Source organism: Chiloscyllium punctatum, chromosome 2, assembly GCF_047496795.1.
Source record: "Chiloscyllium punctatum isolate Juve2018m chromosome 2, sChiPun1.3, whole genome shotgun sequence".
NCBI lineage: Eukaryota > Metazoa > Chordata > Chondrichthyes > Orectolobiformes > Hemiscylliidae > Chiloscyllium > Chiloscyllium punctatum.
In genome coordinates this window covers 99,165,778-99,184,675 of record NC_092740.1, presented here as the reverse complement: position 1 = coordinate 99,184,675, position 18,898 = coordinate 99,165,778, and the positions used below count along the sequence as shown (strand labels likewise).

At 40.1% G+C, this 18,898-nt stretch overlaps 1 protein-coding gene across 10 annotated transcripts in view; it reads right to left on the bottom strand.

Moving 5' to 3' along the window:
• The window catches only part of secisbp2 (SECIS binding protein 2), a 136,982-nt gene that overhangs the window by 26,486 nt on the left and 91,598 nt on the right, over positions 1-18,898 (bottom strand). For all 10 annotated transcript variants that reach the window (XR_011962700.1, XM_072586432.1, XM_072586407.1 and 7 more), the window contains 2 exons: positions 10,024-10,244; positions 6,544-6,698 (listed from right to left, as the gene is read on the bottom strand). Coding sequence is in view for 9 of the 10 variants with exons in the window: in XM_072586432.1 (XP_072442533.1) it covers positions 6,544-6,698; positions 10,024-10,244 (376 nt within the window). In the remaining variant the exon portion in view is untranslated. The remainder of the gene's footprint in view (positions 1-6,543; positions 6,699-10,023; positions 10,245-18,898) is intronic.

The window sequence follows — 18,898 nt, the reverse complement described above, 5'->3', positions numbered from 1 at the left end:
GACCTTTAAAATATTCTCTGGAAGATGAACAGATTCTTTGGGCCCTTCTGAAATAAAATTTCCAACCACTTTCTCTGCAGGTATAATGCAGCTGGAACTAACAAATAGTATGAAATATCCCTCTTCCTTAATGCACTTACAGCAGAAAATGGCAGTCAGAAATAAGACCTGGCAGTTCCTGTAGATTAAATTTTCTGAACCTTGCTAATATGTTGTCTTTCAGTTTGTCAGAAATAAGTCTTTCAACCAGTGTTTGATAGCAATGATATGATGTACTATCGGTTGAAGAATACCCAAACTACATTCCAATTGTCTGTATCTCCAGTTCAAATCATCCTCAGACTTCAGTGCTGCCTTATGCTCCTGAAACCCCTCGATCTATGTCAACTCCCCAAACACCATTTCACAACAATCCTCTTGACTATTCCACAACATGTTATCTTGCTGATTCTAATAAAGATGTCTTGCTACAATTGTACAAGTGAGAATGTGTGTACATTTTTGGTCCCCATGTGGCTAGAAAGATATATCTGCATTAGAGGCAGTACAACAAAAATTCAAATTTTTTTTTAATTCACTCCTGGTATGTGGGTGCCTCTAGCTGGAGAGCATTCATCACCCCAGTCCTGGTTGGCGTTGAAAAAATGGTGATGAAGTGCCTTCTTGAACCTCTGCAGTCCATGTTCTGTATGTACATTCACAATGCTATTAGGGAGGGACGCAAGGCTGAGTTCAATCAGGCTGATTTTCTCTAGGTTGAGAGAATGCATGGTTGACATACAAATATTCTGTAGTGGATTGACAGGATTAAAACTTCACGGTTGTATTCCCTGACTCGAGAATATAGAACAGTCTCAGGCTGGGGTGCCAGGGCGCGTGGTGTAGTTTCAGGTTGTCAGTCAAATTTTATCCCACAGAATTAGAATATAGAACAGCATAGCACAGAATAGGCCCTTCAGCCCACGATGTTGTGCCGACCATTGATCCTCACGTATGCACCCTTAAATTTCTGTGACCTATGCATGTCCAGCAGTCTCTTAAACGTCCCCATTGACCTCGTTTCCACAACTGCTGCTGGCAACACATTCCATGCTCTCACAACTCTCTGTGTAAAGAACCCGCCTCTGACATCCCCTCTATACTTTCCTCCAACCAGCTTAAAACTATGACCCCTTGTGTCAGCCACTTCTGCCCTGGGAAATAGTCTCTGGCTATCGACTCTATCTATGCCTTTCATTATCTTATATACCTCAGTTAGGTCCCCTCTCCTCCTCCTTTTCTCCAATGAAAAAAGTCCGAGCTCAGTCAACCTCTCTTCATAAGATAAGCCCTCCTGTCCAGGCAGCATCCTGGTAAACCTCCTCTGAACCCTCTCCAAAGCATCCACATTTTTCCTATAATAGGGCAACCAGAACTGGACGCAGTATTCCAAATGCGGTTTAACCAAAGTTTTATAGAGTTGCAACAAGATCTCACGACTCAAACTCAATCCCCCTGTTAAAGAAAGCCAAAACACCGTATGCTTTCTTAACAACCCTGTCCACTTGGGTGGCCATTTTTAGGGATCTATGTACCTGCACCCCAAGATCCCTCTGTTCCTCCACACTGCCAAGAATCCTATCCTTAATCCTGTATTCAGCTTTCAAATTCGACCTTCCAAAATGCATCACCTCGCATTTATCCAGGTTGAACTCCATCTGCCACCTCTCAGCCCATCTCTGCATCCTGTCAATGTCCCGCTGCAGCCTACAACAGCCCTCTATACTGTCAACGACACCTCCAACCTTTGTGTCGTCTGCAAACTTGCTGACCCATCCTTCAATCCCCTCATTCAAGTCATTAATAAAAATTATAAACAGTAGAGGCCCAAGGACAGAGCCCTGTGGAACACCGCTCACCACTGACTTCCAGGCAGAATATTTTCCTTCTACTACCACTCGCTGTCTTCTGTTGGCCAGCCAATTCTGTATCCAGACAGCTAAGTTCCCCTGTATCCCATTCCTCCTGACCTTCTGAATGAGCCTACCATGGGCAACCTTATCAAAAGCCTTGCTGAAGTCCATATACACCACATCCACAGCTCAACCCTCATCAACCTTTCTAGTCACATCCCCAAAGAACTCGATAAGGTTCATGAATTAAGGAACATGAAGAGCTTGCAGGACATTGGAACTGAAGTCAAAGTATAGCCAATGATCATATTGAAAGGCAGAGCATACTGAACAGACCATATGGTCTACTCCTAGTTCAATTTATTAATCTTCTGACTTCTCTTTCATAAGCAGATGCCCTGGGAGTCCTCAACATTGACTTCAGACCCCATATAGTCTCATGTCATCAGGTCAAACATGGGTAAACTTCCTACTGATGACCACTTTCCACACCCTCCTCTGCTAATAAATAGTCCTCCTCCAAGTTGACCATCAAGTGGAAGAAGCACTAAGAGCATAAAATGCATTTCAGGTGGGCCCTGAATGTCGATCAACAAGACTGGCTGAGTAGCACCAAATGAAATACCAAGGGCCTAAAGAACTCAGCTACGATACTGTGTATATAGCAGCTTGTGACAGGACTAAGAATGGCACTAAAAGTTACTTCACTTTGTTCTTAAACTACCTATTGTGATGCATCTGTCCATAACAGTTTCATGACAGAGTGACCACTCCATAGTCCTTGAGAAGACAAAGCCCATCTTCACATTGGAGGTACCCTCTACTCTGTTGTGCAGCACCACCACCAAGCTAATATTTTGAACACACCCAGAATGTAGTTGTTGTATAGAATGTTGATGATATCACTTTTGGATTACTGTTCTGGTTGCCTTGCTATAGGAAGGATATTCTTAAATTGGAGAAGATTCAGAAGGGATTTACAAAGATGTTGCCAGAACAGGAGGGTTTGAGTTATGAGGAGAGGTGGATCAGCTCGGACTTTTTTCACTGGAGTGTAGTAGGTTGAGGGATGACCTTGTAGAGGCCATAAAATCATGAAGGGCGTAGATAAGGTGAATAGCAAAGTTCTTTTCCCTCAGCTCGGAGTTCAAACTTGGGGTGCTTTTTTTTTTAGAAAGGTGAGAGGAGAAAGATTTACAAGGGATGTTTTAAGGGCAACTTTTTCACAAAGTGGTTCATATGTGGAAAGAACTGCTAGAGGAACTGGTAGATGTAGGTACAGTTACAACATTGAAAAGACATTTAGACAGGTACATAAATAGGAAAGGTTTAGAGAGATATGGGCTAAACACAGGCAAATAGGACTATTTTTGTTTGAGAAACTTGTTCGGCATGGACAAATTGGAGAGAAGGGTCTCTTTCTGTGCTGTATGACTCTGACTGGACAGTTCAGGTAATGTGGGTCGTCATCAGCAGAACTATACTTAATTCTAATCTGTATAGTCATGACACAGCATACTTCCCATTCTATCATTATCATCAAGTTAAGGAACCAACTCTAGTACAATGAAGAGTGCAGAAGGCCATCCCAGGAACAACGTTAGACATACCTAACAATGAGTCATCAACCTAGTGAAGCTACGGCATTGGACTACCTGCATGAAGGAAACAGATTGCTATAGATAGGATTAAGCTATTCCATAACCAAGAGGTCACAGCTAAACCCTGCAGTCCTGCCACTTCCACTTGTGAATGATGGTGGACAATTAAACACCACAGCAAAAGACAAAGCTGAAGCATTTGCAATCATCTTCAGCCAGAAACACAAGCCATCATGACCCAGCATCATTAATGCCAGTCTGCTGCCAATTCAGTTCACTTCATGTGATTTCAAGAAGTTGCTGAAAACACTGGATATTGCAAAGGCTATAGCCCTGGACAGTATTCTGAAAATAGTGGGCAGCAGACATGGGTTCAATTCCTGCCTCAGGCAACTGTCTGTGTGGAGTTTGCACATTCTCCCAGTGTCTGTGTGGGTTTCCTCCGGGTGCTCCGGTTTCCTCCCACAGTCCAAAAATGTGCAGGTTAGGTGAATTGGCCATGCTAAATTGCCCGTAGTGTTAGATGTAGGGGAATGAGTCTGGGTGGGTTGCTCTTCAGAGGGTCAGTGTGGACTTGTTGGGCCGACTTGTTGTAAGTAATCTAATCTAGCGCTCATTAAATGTGTGCCAGAATAAGCTATATTCCTAGCCAAGCTGTTCCAGAGTGCACAGGTGTTAAGTAACCAAGGAGTACTGTGGGAGAAGTTGGCACAGTCACCACAACTGCCAGTTTAGAGTAGGACATTTATCTCAATCAGCAGCAGGGAACCAGAACCAGAGAGGCCAGTTTGGAGGAGATAGCGACAGGAGCAGGTTAAAAACTCAAGCATGGAGCATTGACCTTGATTTGTTACATCGGGCGTTTTGTCGGAGCTTCATTTTATTACATCATAAGTTCAAAAGTGACATTTTGGACAGAAGGGCTCCTGATTGGTAAGTGGTGGTCAAGTGATTTGACTTACCCTTCCCTTCAATTTCCATTAAACATTTCATACCCATAAGGTTTGAGAGTATTGGGATTTACGCTAGTGGTTTAGTACTGGAATTTAGACTACTGTTTACATAATAGTGTATTTATTATTTTTAGTGAGAATCTAACAACAGTGACTGCCTAGCTAGCTGTAAATTAATTTAATTGAAACTTATTTTTAGTTAAGTAGTGGCTCGGGTGTAAAAATGGGAGTGTGATAATAGTGTGCTTCTCCCGCAGACCACATGGATTGGTTGGAGCATCATTCAGGACAAAGCAGCCCACCTGACTGGCACCCTATCCATTCCATTCCACATTCACAACCTTCACCACCAATGCACTATGCACGGCAAGGAACATATCTAAGCTTAATGGACAGCACCTTCCAAACCCATTATCTCCATCATCCAGAAGGGCAACAGCAGGACATGCATAGGAATACCACCATTTGCTAATTTCTCTCCAAGCTGCATATCATCTTCACTGAGAGTGATAGAGATGTACAACACGGAAACAGACCCTTTGGTCCAACCCATCCATGCTGACCAGATATCCCAACCCAATCTAGTCCCACCTGCCAGCACCCGGCCCATATCCCTCCAAACCCTTCCTGTTCATATACCCATCCAAATGCCTTTTAAATGTTGCAATTGTACCAACCTCCACCACTTCCTCTGGCAGCTCATTCCATACACGTACCACCCTCTGTGTGAAACAGTTGCACCGTAGGTCTCTTTTATATCTTTCCCCTCTCACCCTAAACCTATGCCCCCTAGTTCTGGACTCTCCGACCCCAGGGAAAAGACTTTGTCTATTCATCTTATCCATGCCCCTCATAATTTTGTAAACCTCTATAAGGTCACCCCTCAGCCTCCGACGCTCCAGGGAAAACAGCCGCAGCCTGTTCAGCCTCTCCCTATAGCTCAAATCCTGCAAACCTGCCAAGATCCTTGTAAATCTCACATCAAAATCCTTGGTGTTCTTTCCTAACAGCACTGCGGTTGCTCCTACATCTTAAGGACTGCAACAGTTCAAGTCAGCCCACAGTTACGTTCTCAGAACAATTATGGATGTGCAATAATGCTGGCTTAACCAGCAATGCCACATCCAATATTGCCTAAGAATCACTGATTTTATCATTCTGTGATTGTTGGCTATGATTTCAGTCTGTTGGTTTTAAGGTATGGAGTTACCTCTTTCTACATCTATGCTTGTTTTCCTAATTTTTCTCCTTTCAAGACTACCTTACCTAACTCTTTGAATAGATCTTTGGTGAACTGACCTAATACAGTCTCCAAACTGCATGATGAGAAGAGTTACTGCTCTCAGAACATTAACTCTGCTTTCTTCCCCCAGATGCTGCAAGACTGCTGAGTTTCTCCAGCAATTTATGTTTTTGTTTCAAAACGCCAGCACCTGCAGTTCTTTGTTTTATTTCACATCATAAGATATTGGGTTTTATATTGTTTTTATGAAGATTTATTGCATAGAGGTAAAGGGTCCTTAGATTTTATAACGCAACGACATTTTTTCCTTCAACTATTTACCTATCTCCCTCTCATCCCCAACCGAATTTTAAGTTGAAACAGAAAATCTGTATCAATCTGACAGAGACAGAGCCCTGATACAAGGTGGGGAAACAAAAATGGGATTTGACACGCATAATTCAAACTTGTCATGAACACAAGTAAATAGTGACCCAATTTGTTTTTAAACAGAAGATTACAAGTACCACAATATAAATGAATAGTTTATAAACATTTTAAGATAAATTAGACTGTGTCAACTTGTCCTATTCTGTTAAAAGGGGTTAATAATGCAGTATTCTTATTAAGACACTATTCAGTCAACAAATATATCTATTGTTAATCATTTCCTACAATTAGGAAATACAAATAGACCAGACACCAGCATAAACAGTACAGAAAATGAATATTTGTAAAATACAATTGACTTGCTTAGATATTTTTTAAAAACATACATTCATAGATGTTGTATACAGACCCTTTCAGGAATCCCTTCTGAAATACACATTCCATTCTTGACACTGAAAAAGTCAATCACTAATTGGCTCACTAACCTCAGCACCATCATAGCTGAAGATTCCAACCACACTAACAGGAACTGCTTTGTTTACGCAGCGCCCTAGAGCTTTACGATTGAGAGCAAAGACAAATGGAATTTCTTGTTCACGGGCAACTTCAATTATCGTGTGCAACGTCTCGTCTAAGCCACCTGGATAAAACAATTTTTAAACAGCATTAATATACCTAGATATTAAAAAAGCCAATATTCTACATTTTACAATTTGAGTGGCCAAGCATATCCCGGCCCAAGAGACTTTACCACAAAGCCATCTAATTTAAAATAAACCAATAAAAGTTTCACTTTAATCCATTTCCCACATAGGCCATGCAGTTGGTTAAGTTCACAACTTGAATTGTGGCTGTAACTCTTTCTTAACTTTCCCTTTCTTGGACTCCATCCACTATATATCCCACCTTTCTTCACCCCAGTACTGATACTTGATATGCCTCCATACTCCTTGGTTTGGATTCTGTAATTACTTCACAAACCATTGAACTCCCTTTCACTTAAATAACCCGTTTTAAAAGGGGTTATATAATAACATTTGACAATGGTCTACATGAAAGACCCTTAGTTAACAAAATATTCAAAACAGTGAAGAATTAGGATTAACCCAAGGGATATATAAACAACTGGGTGAAAGGCAGTTGTGCGAGTGGATTGGGTGAGAAATAAAGAACGTATAATGTTCAGATTTCCAGCACTAGGTATCAGACCATTGATTCAAAGGTCAAATGTCCAAGTGTTGAACTTTGGAAATGATTCCAATTTATGTGGGTCAGTGAAATTTGAGGCGGCAGTTTAGAAATGATAGATTTAACTTGAACAAGAACCAAAGGACAGAAAAACAAGCAAAATACAATTTCTCCAAATAGGCTAAATTAAAAGAGATTCAAGAGTCTTGGTAAAGTTAAATGAGCTGAATGAATGTTCAGCAGAAATCAATAAGACCAACAGAAGATGAATTACACAATCAGAATAGTGAAATACTAGTCAAAAATAGTTGAATTGTGACGTGCATTGGTCAGATTGCACTGAAAAGTATGATGTGTAGTTCTAGTTATTTGAACACGTGAGAGACATTCAAACTTGAGAGGTTGTGCAGTGAACAACTCTCAAGTGAACAATGGCTGATTCCTGGTAAATGTCTGAGCAACAAGGCAAGAGGTATTTGTAGGAGTGGTAAAGATAAACTTATATGATTACATTTCATGTGTTGGACAGAGGAAGCACCAACATGGAAAACACAAACTTGGTATTTATAAAAAAAACCTTTTCACGGCATGTTCAATACATAAAACAGACTTCAAGATTTAACAGTGGAGACATTTTTAAAAAGTCAGGTGTTACAATGGGCAAACTTCAGGGTATTTCAGGATGAATGAGTTCATTTTAAATGATAAGCTTTCCCCATCATGTGACCTTGACATTGTTCAATTTTAGGAATAATTTTAGAAGAATATTAGTCAAAAACCTCCCATACACAACCAAAATACAAGATGGAAAATGGAGAGGAACACCATCCAGAGAAACATCCACTGCAACAACCTGAAAATCAAGAAGGAAATGGTTGCTGATTATGAACTTTTTTTTTCTTCACTCAAAGAAAGAGGATGTGCACTTTTGAGCTAGCTTACCATGCTAGGTTGTCCAACCTAATCTTTTTGGAAAAGGTGAATTATTACTTGAAAATTTGGAACAACTTTGTTTGTGATTGGATTAGCAACCTCAAATTGAGCAGGTTATCAAGTTTCAGTCTTCAAGTGACACTGCCAACTGGAAGTGTTAATATTTCTGACCGGTTACATGTCCACAAACATTTTATGGTTGACAAAGTGGGTCTTTATCAACTAAGGATCAATGAAATAAAAAGTTTTGATTAAATAAAAACATTTTGAGGTGGGGACTTACTATAAATAGGTTTTACTTTCATGACTAGTGAACAACGTGAAGTTATTCATTAGGAAGTTAGAAAATACTCTTTTTTTTCATATTGTTACATCGCTACCAAGAGAAAAAAAAAGTACATATGTGTGAGGCAGTTCAGTGTCCACATTGCAGGTGATACAGAAACTGTTGATTCTGAGTGAAGATGCAGTTCCTAATGACAGTAGGCTCCAGTGAATAGATCAGCCCAGCTTGTCTGTAATATTCAGTTGTTAAGGAAGTGTCTGACATCTAAGCAAACACTGAGCAGAACTGACAAATCTTTGGACAAATGAACAGGTGGGATTAACTTTGCAACGTGCAAGTCACACAATGCTCAGTTTTTGATTGCATACAATTCAGCAGTAGATTTAATGTTTTATACTATTTGATATGTTGTGAAGTTTAGCTTTATTCTCAAATTCAAATTATTTTTCACAAGGAAAATGACTGGATTAAATCCACAATAAGCCAAATATGCCGAACGCAATAGAAGCTTTAAAACTTAAAATCACCCAAAATTAAAAAGATAAATTAGCAATTGTGAGGGATAATGCCAGACTACGTTCAAGCAGCAATAGTGAATGCTTTTAAAACAAAGTACAATATAGCTCAGGAACAGGCCCTTCAGCCCTCCAAGACTCCGCCAACATATTTTATCCTTCTATACTAAAACTTACAGTTTAATATTGTGCCCAAACACAGTAAGTAACTATCCAGACTCATATCATAGAGATGCGTCTCCCCCATACAGCTTCCCCCACCCCCATTAAGTACTTGCTTCTCCATTTCTTCTAATTATTCTCTATTTTAAAATCATGGTAGAGACAATTAATGCACTTTGTTTCAACACTGTCTATTATTTAAATGGGGTTAAAGTCTGAAGAAAGCTGAGAAAGGAGGGAAATTGGAGGCTCTAATACACGAATCACAAAATAGCTAGCACACAATTTCAGTAGGTAAACAGGAATGGCAAATGGACAGTTGGCATTTATTTTTTAAGGAAATGGAGTGTAAAAGTAGAAGGATTTTGCTAAAATTACAGAATGCATTAGTCAGACAACACCTAGAATTCTGTCCCGGAGTTTAGAAGAATGACAGGAGACCTTAAGGGCTTGACAGGGTAGATGCTGGGAGGTTGTTTTCCTTTGTGGGAGAATCTCTAGGTCCTGAGACACAGTCTTAGAGTTGTGCATTTAAGACACAGGTAGTCAATCTATGGAATTCTTTAGCACAGGAATCTGTTGAGGCTGGGTTGTTAAGTATATTTGAGGTGGAAAGGACAGATTTTTAATCAACAAGGGAATCAAACATTGAGGGTCCCCATGATTCATTAAATGGAGCAGACTTGATGGGCTGAATGGTTTTCTTCTGTTCCTATGTCTGACAGTCTTAAAGATGTTAAGCATATGGAGGCAGGTCATAGATCAATCGTGATATCACTGAATAGTAAAATGTGCTCAATGTGATAAACAATCAAACCTTGTTCGTATTAAATATCCTTTTTTCTACATCTTGTAAAAAGGAACAATTATAAACAACTTACCTTTGGATTGTATTCTTTCACAGTTTGGAGAAATGATAACACATTTAAGCTTTTTCAGCTTTAGATGTTTTAACACTTCTCTCAGCCCCATTACAATCCTACGTTTTTTCTTAGCTTTAATTGGATCCTTCTGGTACAAACGATCTTGGAAACGGACAAGTTCTTTCAGTAGGTCAGACACATAGTTATCAACTTCTTTACTGAGCACTTGGCTGCAATATCTTAATGAGAAAAAAAACATGCACATGGTGAGAAACTATTGCAAAGTATATGTTACGCAAGGAAAAACATGGTGTCGGTGTCAGCAGAGGAATGAAATTCACAAAAAATTTGCACTTGCTGTTCTCATCATATGATAATGGACAAAGCAAACAGACAAAGTAGAAATGTGCATTACAAATTACAATCTGAAACTGTATGATTTTGAATTCAGATGATAATAAATCACAAGTACAATGGAGGAGTGAAAGTTACAGTACAAGCAAATTTGTATGATCATGTTGGTGATGCAAATATAGAGCAGAAGGAGCAATAAAGCCATGAATGCTTAAATATTTGAGGTAAATTAAGATTCGAAGCCAATGTAGTCAAGGGAAGACAAAGATGATAGCGAAGTATGATGATTCAGGCGATAGATTATTTAAAGAAATTAAATTTACAGATGTGAAGGATGATAGGCTGTAGAGAATAGTATTGGAAAAATAATCATAAAACCGATACTATAGAGAAATTATATAGATTTAAACTAAGTAGATAATTAAAAGTTATTTCGTAACCAATATGTTTCTGTTATCAAGCATGTATGCAGATATTTACGGAGACCTTTCAAGTTTGAAGTCTCTGACTATAAGAGCCTAAACAGTTTCATTTTGCACAGAAAAAGCACTATCTGCATGCAACAATTTTGTTTTAAAGATTATGAGTGTAAACCCTCATTCTTATAATCATTAGTCTTTTCTACAATCATCACAAAACTATCCATTATTCAAATAATAGATCAACAATACAATACAAATCTATGAAAAACAGAACTGTTTAGTTTTTTTAACAAATTCGTTGGAGTAATTTGAGGATTTAACAATTAGGGTGGACCAAGGGATAGGAGTGGATGTAGCATACTGAGTTTCCAAGAGACATTCAATAAAGGTGCTACATAAAAGGTTACTGCCAAAATAAGAGCGCTGGGAGTGATATATCAATTTGGAAAAGAAACCGAGTCAAGCTGAGAATCAGTTTGGCAAATTGCAATCAGTAAAATGGCCACAGGGATCAGCTGTGAGGTTTCAAATATTTACCATCCATGATATTTGGGGGGGAAGTAGAGACTGACTACATTGTCAGTAAAATTTGCTCCAATATAAAAATGAGTAGGAAAGCAAGTTGTGGGGAGAACAATTAGTCTTAAAATGGAATAAAGATACATTAAATGAATCAAAATTTAACAGATGGCATACAAAGGTTAGAAAATGCAAGGTTTCCCACTTTAGGGGTTAAGGATTTAAAAACAAATAATTAAATGGGAAGAGGAAATGGTACAGATGGATCTGGGAGACCTGTACATGAATCATAAAAATGTGCTGAACCAGCAAACAATTCGGAAGCTAAATGACGTGTTGGTCTTTATTGCAAAGGGGAAAAGTATAAAAAGTACAGTACACAAGGATCCTCAACAGCAGGGAGGCACATGTGAAGCTAGAAGGAAACAGTAATCAGAAATGGTAAAGTGAAGAGACCGGTCAGGCCGGAACTCAACAGGGTGCAAGGAATGCCTGTTGGATTAAATTGCATCTATTTCAGTGCAAGAGGGCTGACAGGTAAGGCCGGTTAACTTAGGGATGTTACAACCATACAGAAACATGACTAAAGGAGGGATAGGACTAGCAGCTTTACATACCAGGTGCTTTAGGTGGGACAGAGGTGGTGGAAAGAAGGGAGTGTGTGTTACGTTTTTGATAAAGGCAAGTTTCACAACAGTAGTCAGAGATGAAATAACTGAAAAATCGTTCAGTGAGGCTTTGTGACTGGAGTAATAAATAAGAGGGGATAGTGACATTATTGGGGCTGTATTTCAGGCTCCCTAATAGTCTATGGGAATCAATGGAACAAATATGCAGAGACTGTGGAGACTTGCAAGAGCAATACGGTTGTCATAGTAGGGGATTTTAATTTTCCTAACATAAATGGGGACTGCCAGAGCACTAAGAGGAATGGGGTGGAATTTGTTGTGTGTGTGTTCAGGAAAGTTTCCTCGTGCAATATATAGAGGGCCCTAGTCACGAAGGGGCAAAATTCAACCTACTCTTGGGAAATAGGACACGACAGGTGACTGAGGTGACAGTAAGGGAGCACTTTGGCACCAGTGACCATAATTCTATTAATTATAAAATAATTACGGAAAGGTACAAAACTGGTCCACAGGTTCAAGTTCTAAATTGGGGCAAGACGAACTTTGGTAGAATTAGACAGGAGCTTGAAGAGGCTAAATGAATATATTGTATGGCAGCATGGTGGCACAGTGGTTAGTACTGCTGCCTCACAGCGCTAGAGACCCGGGTTCAATTCGCGCCTCAGGCAACTGACTGTGTGGAGTTTGAAGCTACGGCATTGGACTACCTGCAACAGATTGCTATAGATAGGACTAAGCAATTCCATAACCAACAGGTCACAGATAAACCCTGCAGTCCTGCCACTTCCACTTGTGAATGATGGTGGACAATTAAACACCACAGCAAAAGACAAAGCTGAAGTATTTGAAATCATCTTCAGCCAGAAACACAAGCCATCATGACCCAGCATCATTAATGCCAGTCTGCTGCCAATTCAGTTCACTTCATGTGATTTCAAGAAGTTGCTGAAGACACTGGATATTGCAAAGGCTATAGCCATGGACAGTATTCTGAAAATAGTGGGCAGCAGACATGGGTTCAATTCCTGCCTCAGGCAACTGTCTGTGTGGAGTTTGCACATTCTCCCAATGTCTGCGTGGGTTTCCTCCGGGTGCTCCGGTTTCCTCCCACAGTCCAAGGATGTGCAGGTCAGGTGAATTGGCCATGCTAATTTGCCTGTAGTGTTAGGTAAGGGGTACATGGAGGGGTATGGGTGGGTTTTGCTTCGGCGGGGCGGTGTGGACTTGTTGGGCCGAAGGGCCTGTTTTCACTTTGTAAGTTATCTAATCTAATCTAAAAAAAAAGTAATCTAATCTAATGTATGCAGGCAAAGGGACATCCGGCAAATGGGAGGCCTTTAAAAGTGAGATGGCTATAGTTCAAGGTCTGTATGTTCCTGTGTGGGTGAAAGGCAAGGTTGGCAGGAATAGGGAACCATATAAAAAGAGATATTGAGGCTTTGACCAGAAAAAAGGACAAGGTATGACTCAGGTACAGGCAGTTGGGATCAAGGGAATCCCAGGAGGTATATAGTGGATACAGGAGTTTACTGAAGGAGGAACTCAGGACGGCGAAAAGGGGGCATGAGATAGCCTTGACTGAGAAGATTAGGATGACTCCAAGAGGTTCTTTAAATATATTAAAGGAAAAATAACTCCTTCTGTGGATCAGTATTGTCCCTCTCCATAGCTATTTTAAAAGAGAGAGAATAGGACCCCTAAAGGACCAAAGTGGGCATGTACGTATAGAACTGCAGGAGATGGGCGAGGTCCTCAATGAATATTTATCCTCTGTGTTTATCGTGGAGAAAGACTTTAACACTTGGGAACTTGGGAAAGTTGGTGATCATATCTTGGGGACAGGCAATTTCATTGTAGAGATGGTGTTGGATGTATTAGAGTATATGAAGGTGGATAAATCTCCTGGACCTGACCAGATATATTCAAGAACACTGCAAAGGCTAGAGGAGAATTTGTGGGGGCCTGGCTAATACTTTTGCATCATTATTAGCCACACAGATGAGGTCCTGGAAGACTGGAGGGTAGTGAATTTTGTGCTATTATTCAAGGAGGGCTGCAAAGAAAAACCTGGGAACTATAGACCAGCAAGGCTAACATCTGTGGTGGGTAAGTTACTTAAGAAGATTCTGAGAGATAAGATATATATGCATTTGGAAAGACAGGCTTTGATTAGGAATTGTCAGCATGGCTTTGTGTGTGGGAGATCATGTCTCACAAATTTGTTCGAGTTCTTTGATGAAGTGACCAGGAAGGTTAACAAGGACAGGGCAGTATATGTAGTCTATATGAATTTCAGTGCGGCCTTTGATAAGGTTCCAAATAGTTGGCTGCTCTGGAAGGTCAGATCGCATGAAATCCAGGGGAAGCTGGCAAATTGGATACACAATTGGCTTGATGGTAGGAAGCAGAAGGCAATAGTGGAAAGATACTTGTCTGACTGGAGGCCTGTGACTAGTGAATTGCTTCAGTGGTCGGTGTTGGGCCCATTATTGGTTTTTATCTTGATCAATGATTTTGATGAGAATGTGCAAGACATGATTAGTAAATTTGCAGATTACACTAAAATAGGCAGTATCATGGACAGTGAGGAAGGCTATCAGAAATTGTAGCAGGACCTTGATCAGCTGGGGAAGTAGGCCAAGAAATGGCAAATGGAGTTTAATATAGATAAGTGGGAGTTTTTGCATTGTGGAAAATCAAATCAAGGTAGGCACTTCATGGTGAATGAAAGGGCCTTAAGGAGTATAGTGGAACAGAGACACCTTGGAGTTCAGGTACACGGTTGTCTGAAAGTGGATTCATAAGTAGACAGGGTAGTGAAGAAGGCTTTTGGCACACTGGCCTTTATTAGTCAGGGCATTGATTACAGAAGTTGGAAAGTTATATTGCAGTTGTACAGGATGTTGGTGAGGCCACACTTGGAGCACTGTGTTTAGTTTTGGTCACATTGCCACAGAAGGAATGTTATTAAACTGGACAGGGTGCAGAAGAAATTTACAAGAATGTTGCCACGGCTCAATGGTTTGAGTCATAGGGAGAGGTTAGACAAGCTAGGACTTTTTTCTTTAGAGTGTAGGATACTGAGGGGGGAAATCTTACAGAAGTGTATAAGATCATGAGAGGTATAGGGTGAATGCACTCAGGCTTTTTCCCCAGTATTGAGGAATCAAGCAATAGAGGGCTTCAGTTTAAGGTTAGAGGGTAAAGAATAAAAGGGAACCAGAGGAGCAACTTTTTTAATTTTACACAGAGGGTGGTATGTATATGCAATGAGCTGCCAGCGGAAGTGGTTGAGGGGGCAACATTTACAACATCTAAAAGGCATTTGGACAAATACTTGGATAGGAAGGAAATGGCTAAGTGCAGGAAAATGGGCTTAGTGTTGATGGACATTTTAATCAGCATGGACCAGTTTGGGCTAAAGGGCCTGCTTCCATGCTGTAGGACTCGGACTCTTGCTTCCACTGTATAAGGCATTGTTGTTGCTGCACCTTGAGCACTAGAAGCAGTTCAGAGAAGTTTCACTAGGCTGATATTTGAGAATGAAGGGTAATTTTATGAGGGAATATTAAGAAGATTAGACTTATACTCACGGGAATTCAACATGAGAGATAGTCATCAATTGAATTTTAACTTCCAAACAAGGTGGCACACTTACAAGCTAGTTTTAGGCATCCATAAACATACTGTACCTTGTGTGTACAACTTTTATTATTTGTCGGGATATGCACAATACACACATTGCTATACAGGCCAGCAGTTGTTGCACTTCCCTAATTTGCTTGAGAAAGTGGTAGTGATATGGCACCTTTTCTGAACTACTGCAATATATATGATATAGGTAAACTCACAGTATTGATTAGATTTCTCCATTTCCAGGGCATTCCACATAGCTTAGCACTGATGTGGAATTAAGCCACAGAATTTAAAAGCATATCTAATACCTCAATCATATGGATTGTAAAAGGTCTAAAAAGTGTTAGAGGATGCCCAAGCTGAAACTCCATCATTTTTGTTGATGCGCCAGAGTTAAAAATTGCCTCGTGTGGATGTGCTCAACTCATTACTCGATTAAAAATATACTTTAAATTTTTCAACTTTTTTTTCCTGCTCCTGCCAAGAAATTTCCTTCTTGATAGTTGTTGTTGGTAAATATTATTTCTGCGCTGAAGTTTATCATGGTGGTACAAATTATACACTTTACGATAATTCAAATTTACATACATTTGTCACATGGTTAATTTGAATAGTGTTTGTGAGCATAAATCCTTTACTGTTTCTAAATTTATCATACTACTTATCAAAACTTAGCTTCAATCCCAACAAACTGTTCCCTAGCCAATGACTTCCATCTCTCCCCCCAGCAACTACCTAATGCTGATCCAGACTGTCTACAATCTTGGCGTCATATTTGATCCTAAGATCAACTTCTGACCACATATTTGCATCATCTATTTCCACTTCCTTAAACGTTACGAGACTGTGCTAATCTGATGTTGAAATCCTCACCAATGCCTTTGCTGGCTCTAGATTTAATGACAAATTTGATGAGAAGTTTCTTACATTCTACCCTCTGGAAACTTTGACTCTTTCAAAACTCTACTGCCCATGTCCTTACCCACATTAAGTCCCATCCACTTATCATCTTGTGTTTTTCTTTTAAAAGAATTCGTTTACAGGTTGGGTCAATGGTTAGTCCAACTTTTTTGCCTATCCCTACTTGCCGAGAGGACAGTTAAGAATCAATATGCTGACCTCAATGTGCTGACCTACAATTGCTCCTGATTGAGCAACATCTCAATTTTAAACTTCTCATTCTTGTTTACAAATTCCATCATAACCTTGTCACTGTCTGTAAATCTTGCTCAGTGTCTGGGGTCTCCAGGGAACTGTACTGCTGTAATTCTGTTCTCTTTAGCATCCCCAGTTTGAATTATTTCAGCAATAATGACTGGGGCTTCAGGTGCCACAGGCTGAAGCTTTGGAATTCCCTTACATGCACATCTCTGCTACTCTATTTCCCCCTTTGACCTTCATTTAAACCCACCTCTTAAGCTTCTGTCCCAGAGATCAGTCTAACAGCCAATTTCAAATCACTTCCTAATTTAATCGACGAACTATTCTTCAGTCATTGGTGAATCACCCTCTCCTTTCTCTCCCCCCACCCCAACACCACCGACAAAATTATTGAAGGGGCTCCCAAAGGTTTTCTATTATAAAGCAATAAAAATATTGCAAGAGCTCCTTCAACCGTGAATACCCCAACATTAACAGAACTGCCCTTACTGAAAAATACCAGAAAGCATCACTTAGGCCATAAGTGCATTTATGCATCCCCACTAGTCCTGCTGCTTCCTTTGGGGACTGTAAGAATATTTCCATCTTGAGCAGGTTCCCTTGAAAGAAAGCTACCTTGATATCTATAGTTACATTTCCAATAAGAGGATGCTAAAATGGCAAAAATATTTTTAAAACTAGTTTCTCAGCCATATGCAAGTTGACCTTAAACCCTCTTTCTTCAAACATTCTTCAAAAGCTTTAGCTACCAACCTCGCCTTGGCCTTATAAGTGAAACACTGTCTGTACAAATCCACCTGTGAGACAAACAGGTTGCCTTCTATCATCAACTTTCGAACAGACTCCGAATTCTTTCCAGTTGTCTAATTTTTCTTACCCTATTTTATTATCTTAATCTTTCATTCCATTGTCAGTCAGATTCACATAATGCAAATAAAACTTTTCCATCATGCCCAATAATCTTTCCTGGCCCTTTCCATTTCCTATTTTATAGTAAACCACCTCCCCAAATCAGAAATCTCTCTCTAGACTGTCTGATAGATGCCTCAATGCTCCTCTAATTTTTTTTGACACTCAGCTTTAATGAACACTTTTCTATCGGTGTATAATGCATTATTAAAAGGTGAGGACTAAAAAAAGCAAGCTTTCTGTATCTTCCATATCCTTCTCCACAGTAAATTAAATGAGTATTTTGCATCAGTGTTTACTGTGGAAAAGGATATGGAAGATATAGAATGTAGAGAAATAGATGGTGACATCGTGAAAAATGTCCATATTACAGAGAATGTCTGCTGGATGTCTTGAAATGCATAAAGGTGGATAAATCCCCAAAACCTGATCAGGGTGTACCCTTGAACTCTGTGGGAAGCTAGCAATGTGATTGCTGGGCCCTTTGCGGAGATATTTATTTCATCAATATTGGTGAGGCACTGGAAGACTGGAGGTTGGCTAACGTGGTACTACCATTTAGGAAGGGTGGTAAGGACTAGCCTGGGAACTACAAAACCGGTGACCCTGAGGTCGGTGGTGGGCAAGTTGTTGGAGGGAATCCTGAGGGACAGGATTTACTTGTACTTGGAAAGGCAAGGACTGATTAGGGATAGTCAACATGACTTTGTGCGTGGGAAATCAAGATTAGATCTCACGGAATACACAGAGAACTAGCCATTTGGATACAGAACTGGCTCAAAGTTAGAAGACAGAGGGTGGTGGTGGAGGGTTGTTTTTCAGACTGGAGGCCTGTGACCAATGGAGTGCCACAAGGATCAATGGCTTGCATGTGAATACAGGAGGTATAGTTAGTAAGTTTGCAGATGACACCAAAACTGGTGGTGTAGTGGACAGCGAAGAGGGTTACCTCAGATTACAACAGGATCTGGACCAGATGGGCCAATGGGCTGAGAAGTGGCAGATGGAGTTTAATTCAGATAAATGCGAGGTGCTGCATTTTGGGAAAGCAAACCTGAGCACTTATACACTTAATGGTAAGGTCCTAGGGAGTATTGCTGAACAAAGAGAACTGGGGGTGCAGGTTCATAGCTCCTTGAAAGTGCAGTCACAGGTAGATAGGATAGTGAAGAAGGCATTTGGTATGCTTTCCTTTATTGGTCAGAGTATTGAGTACAGGAGTTGGGAGTCATGTTGCAGCTGTACAGGACATTGGTTAGGTCA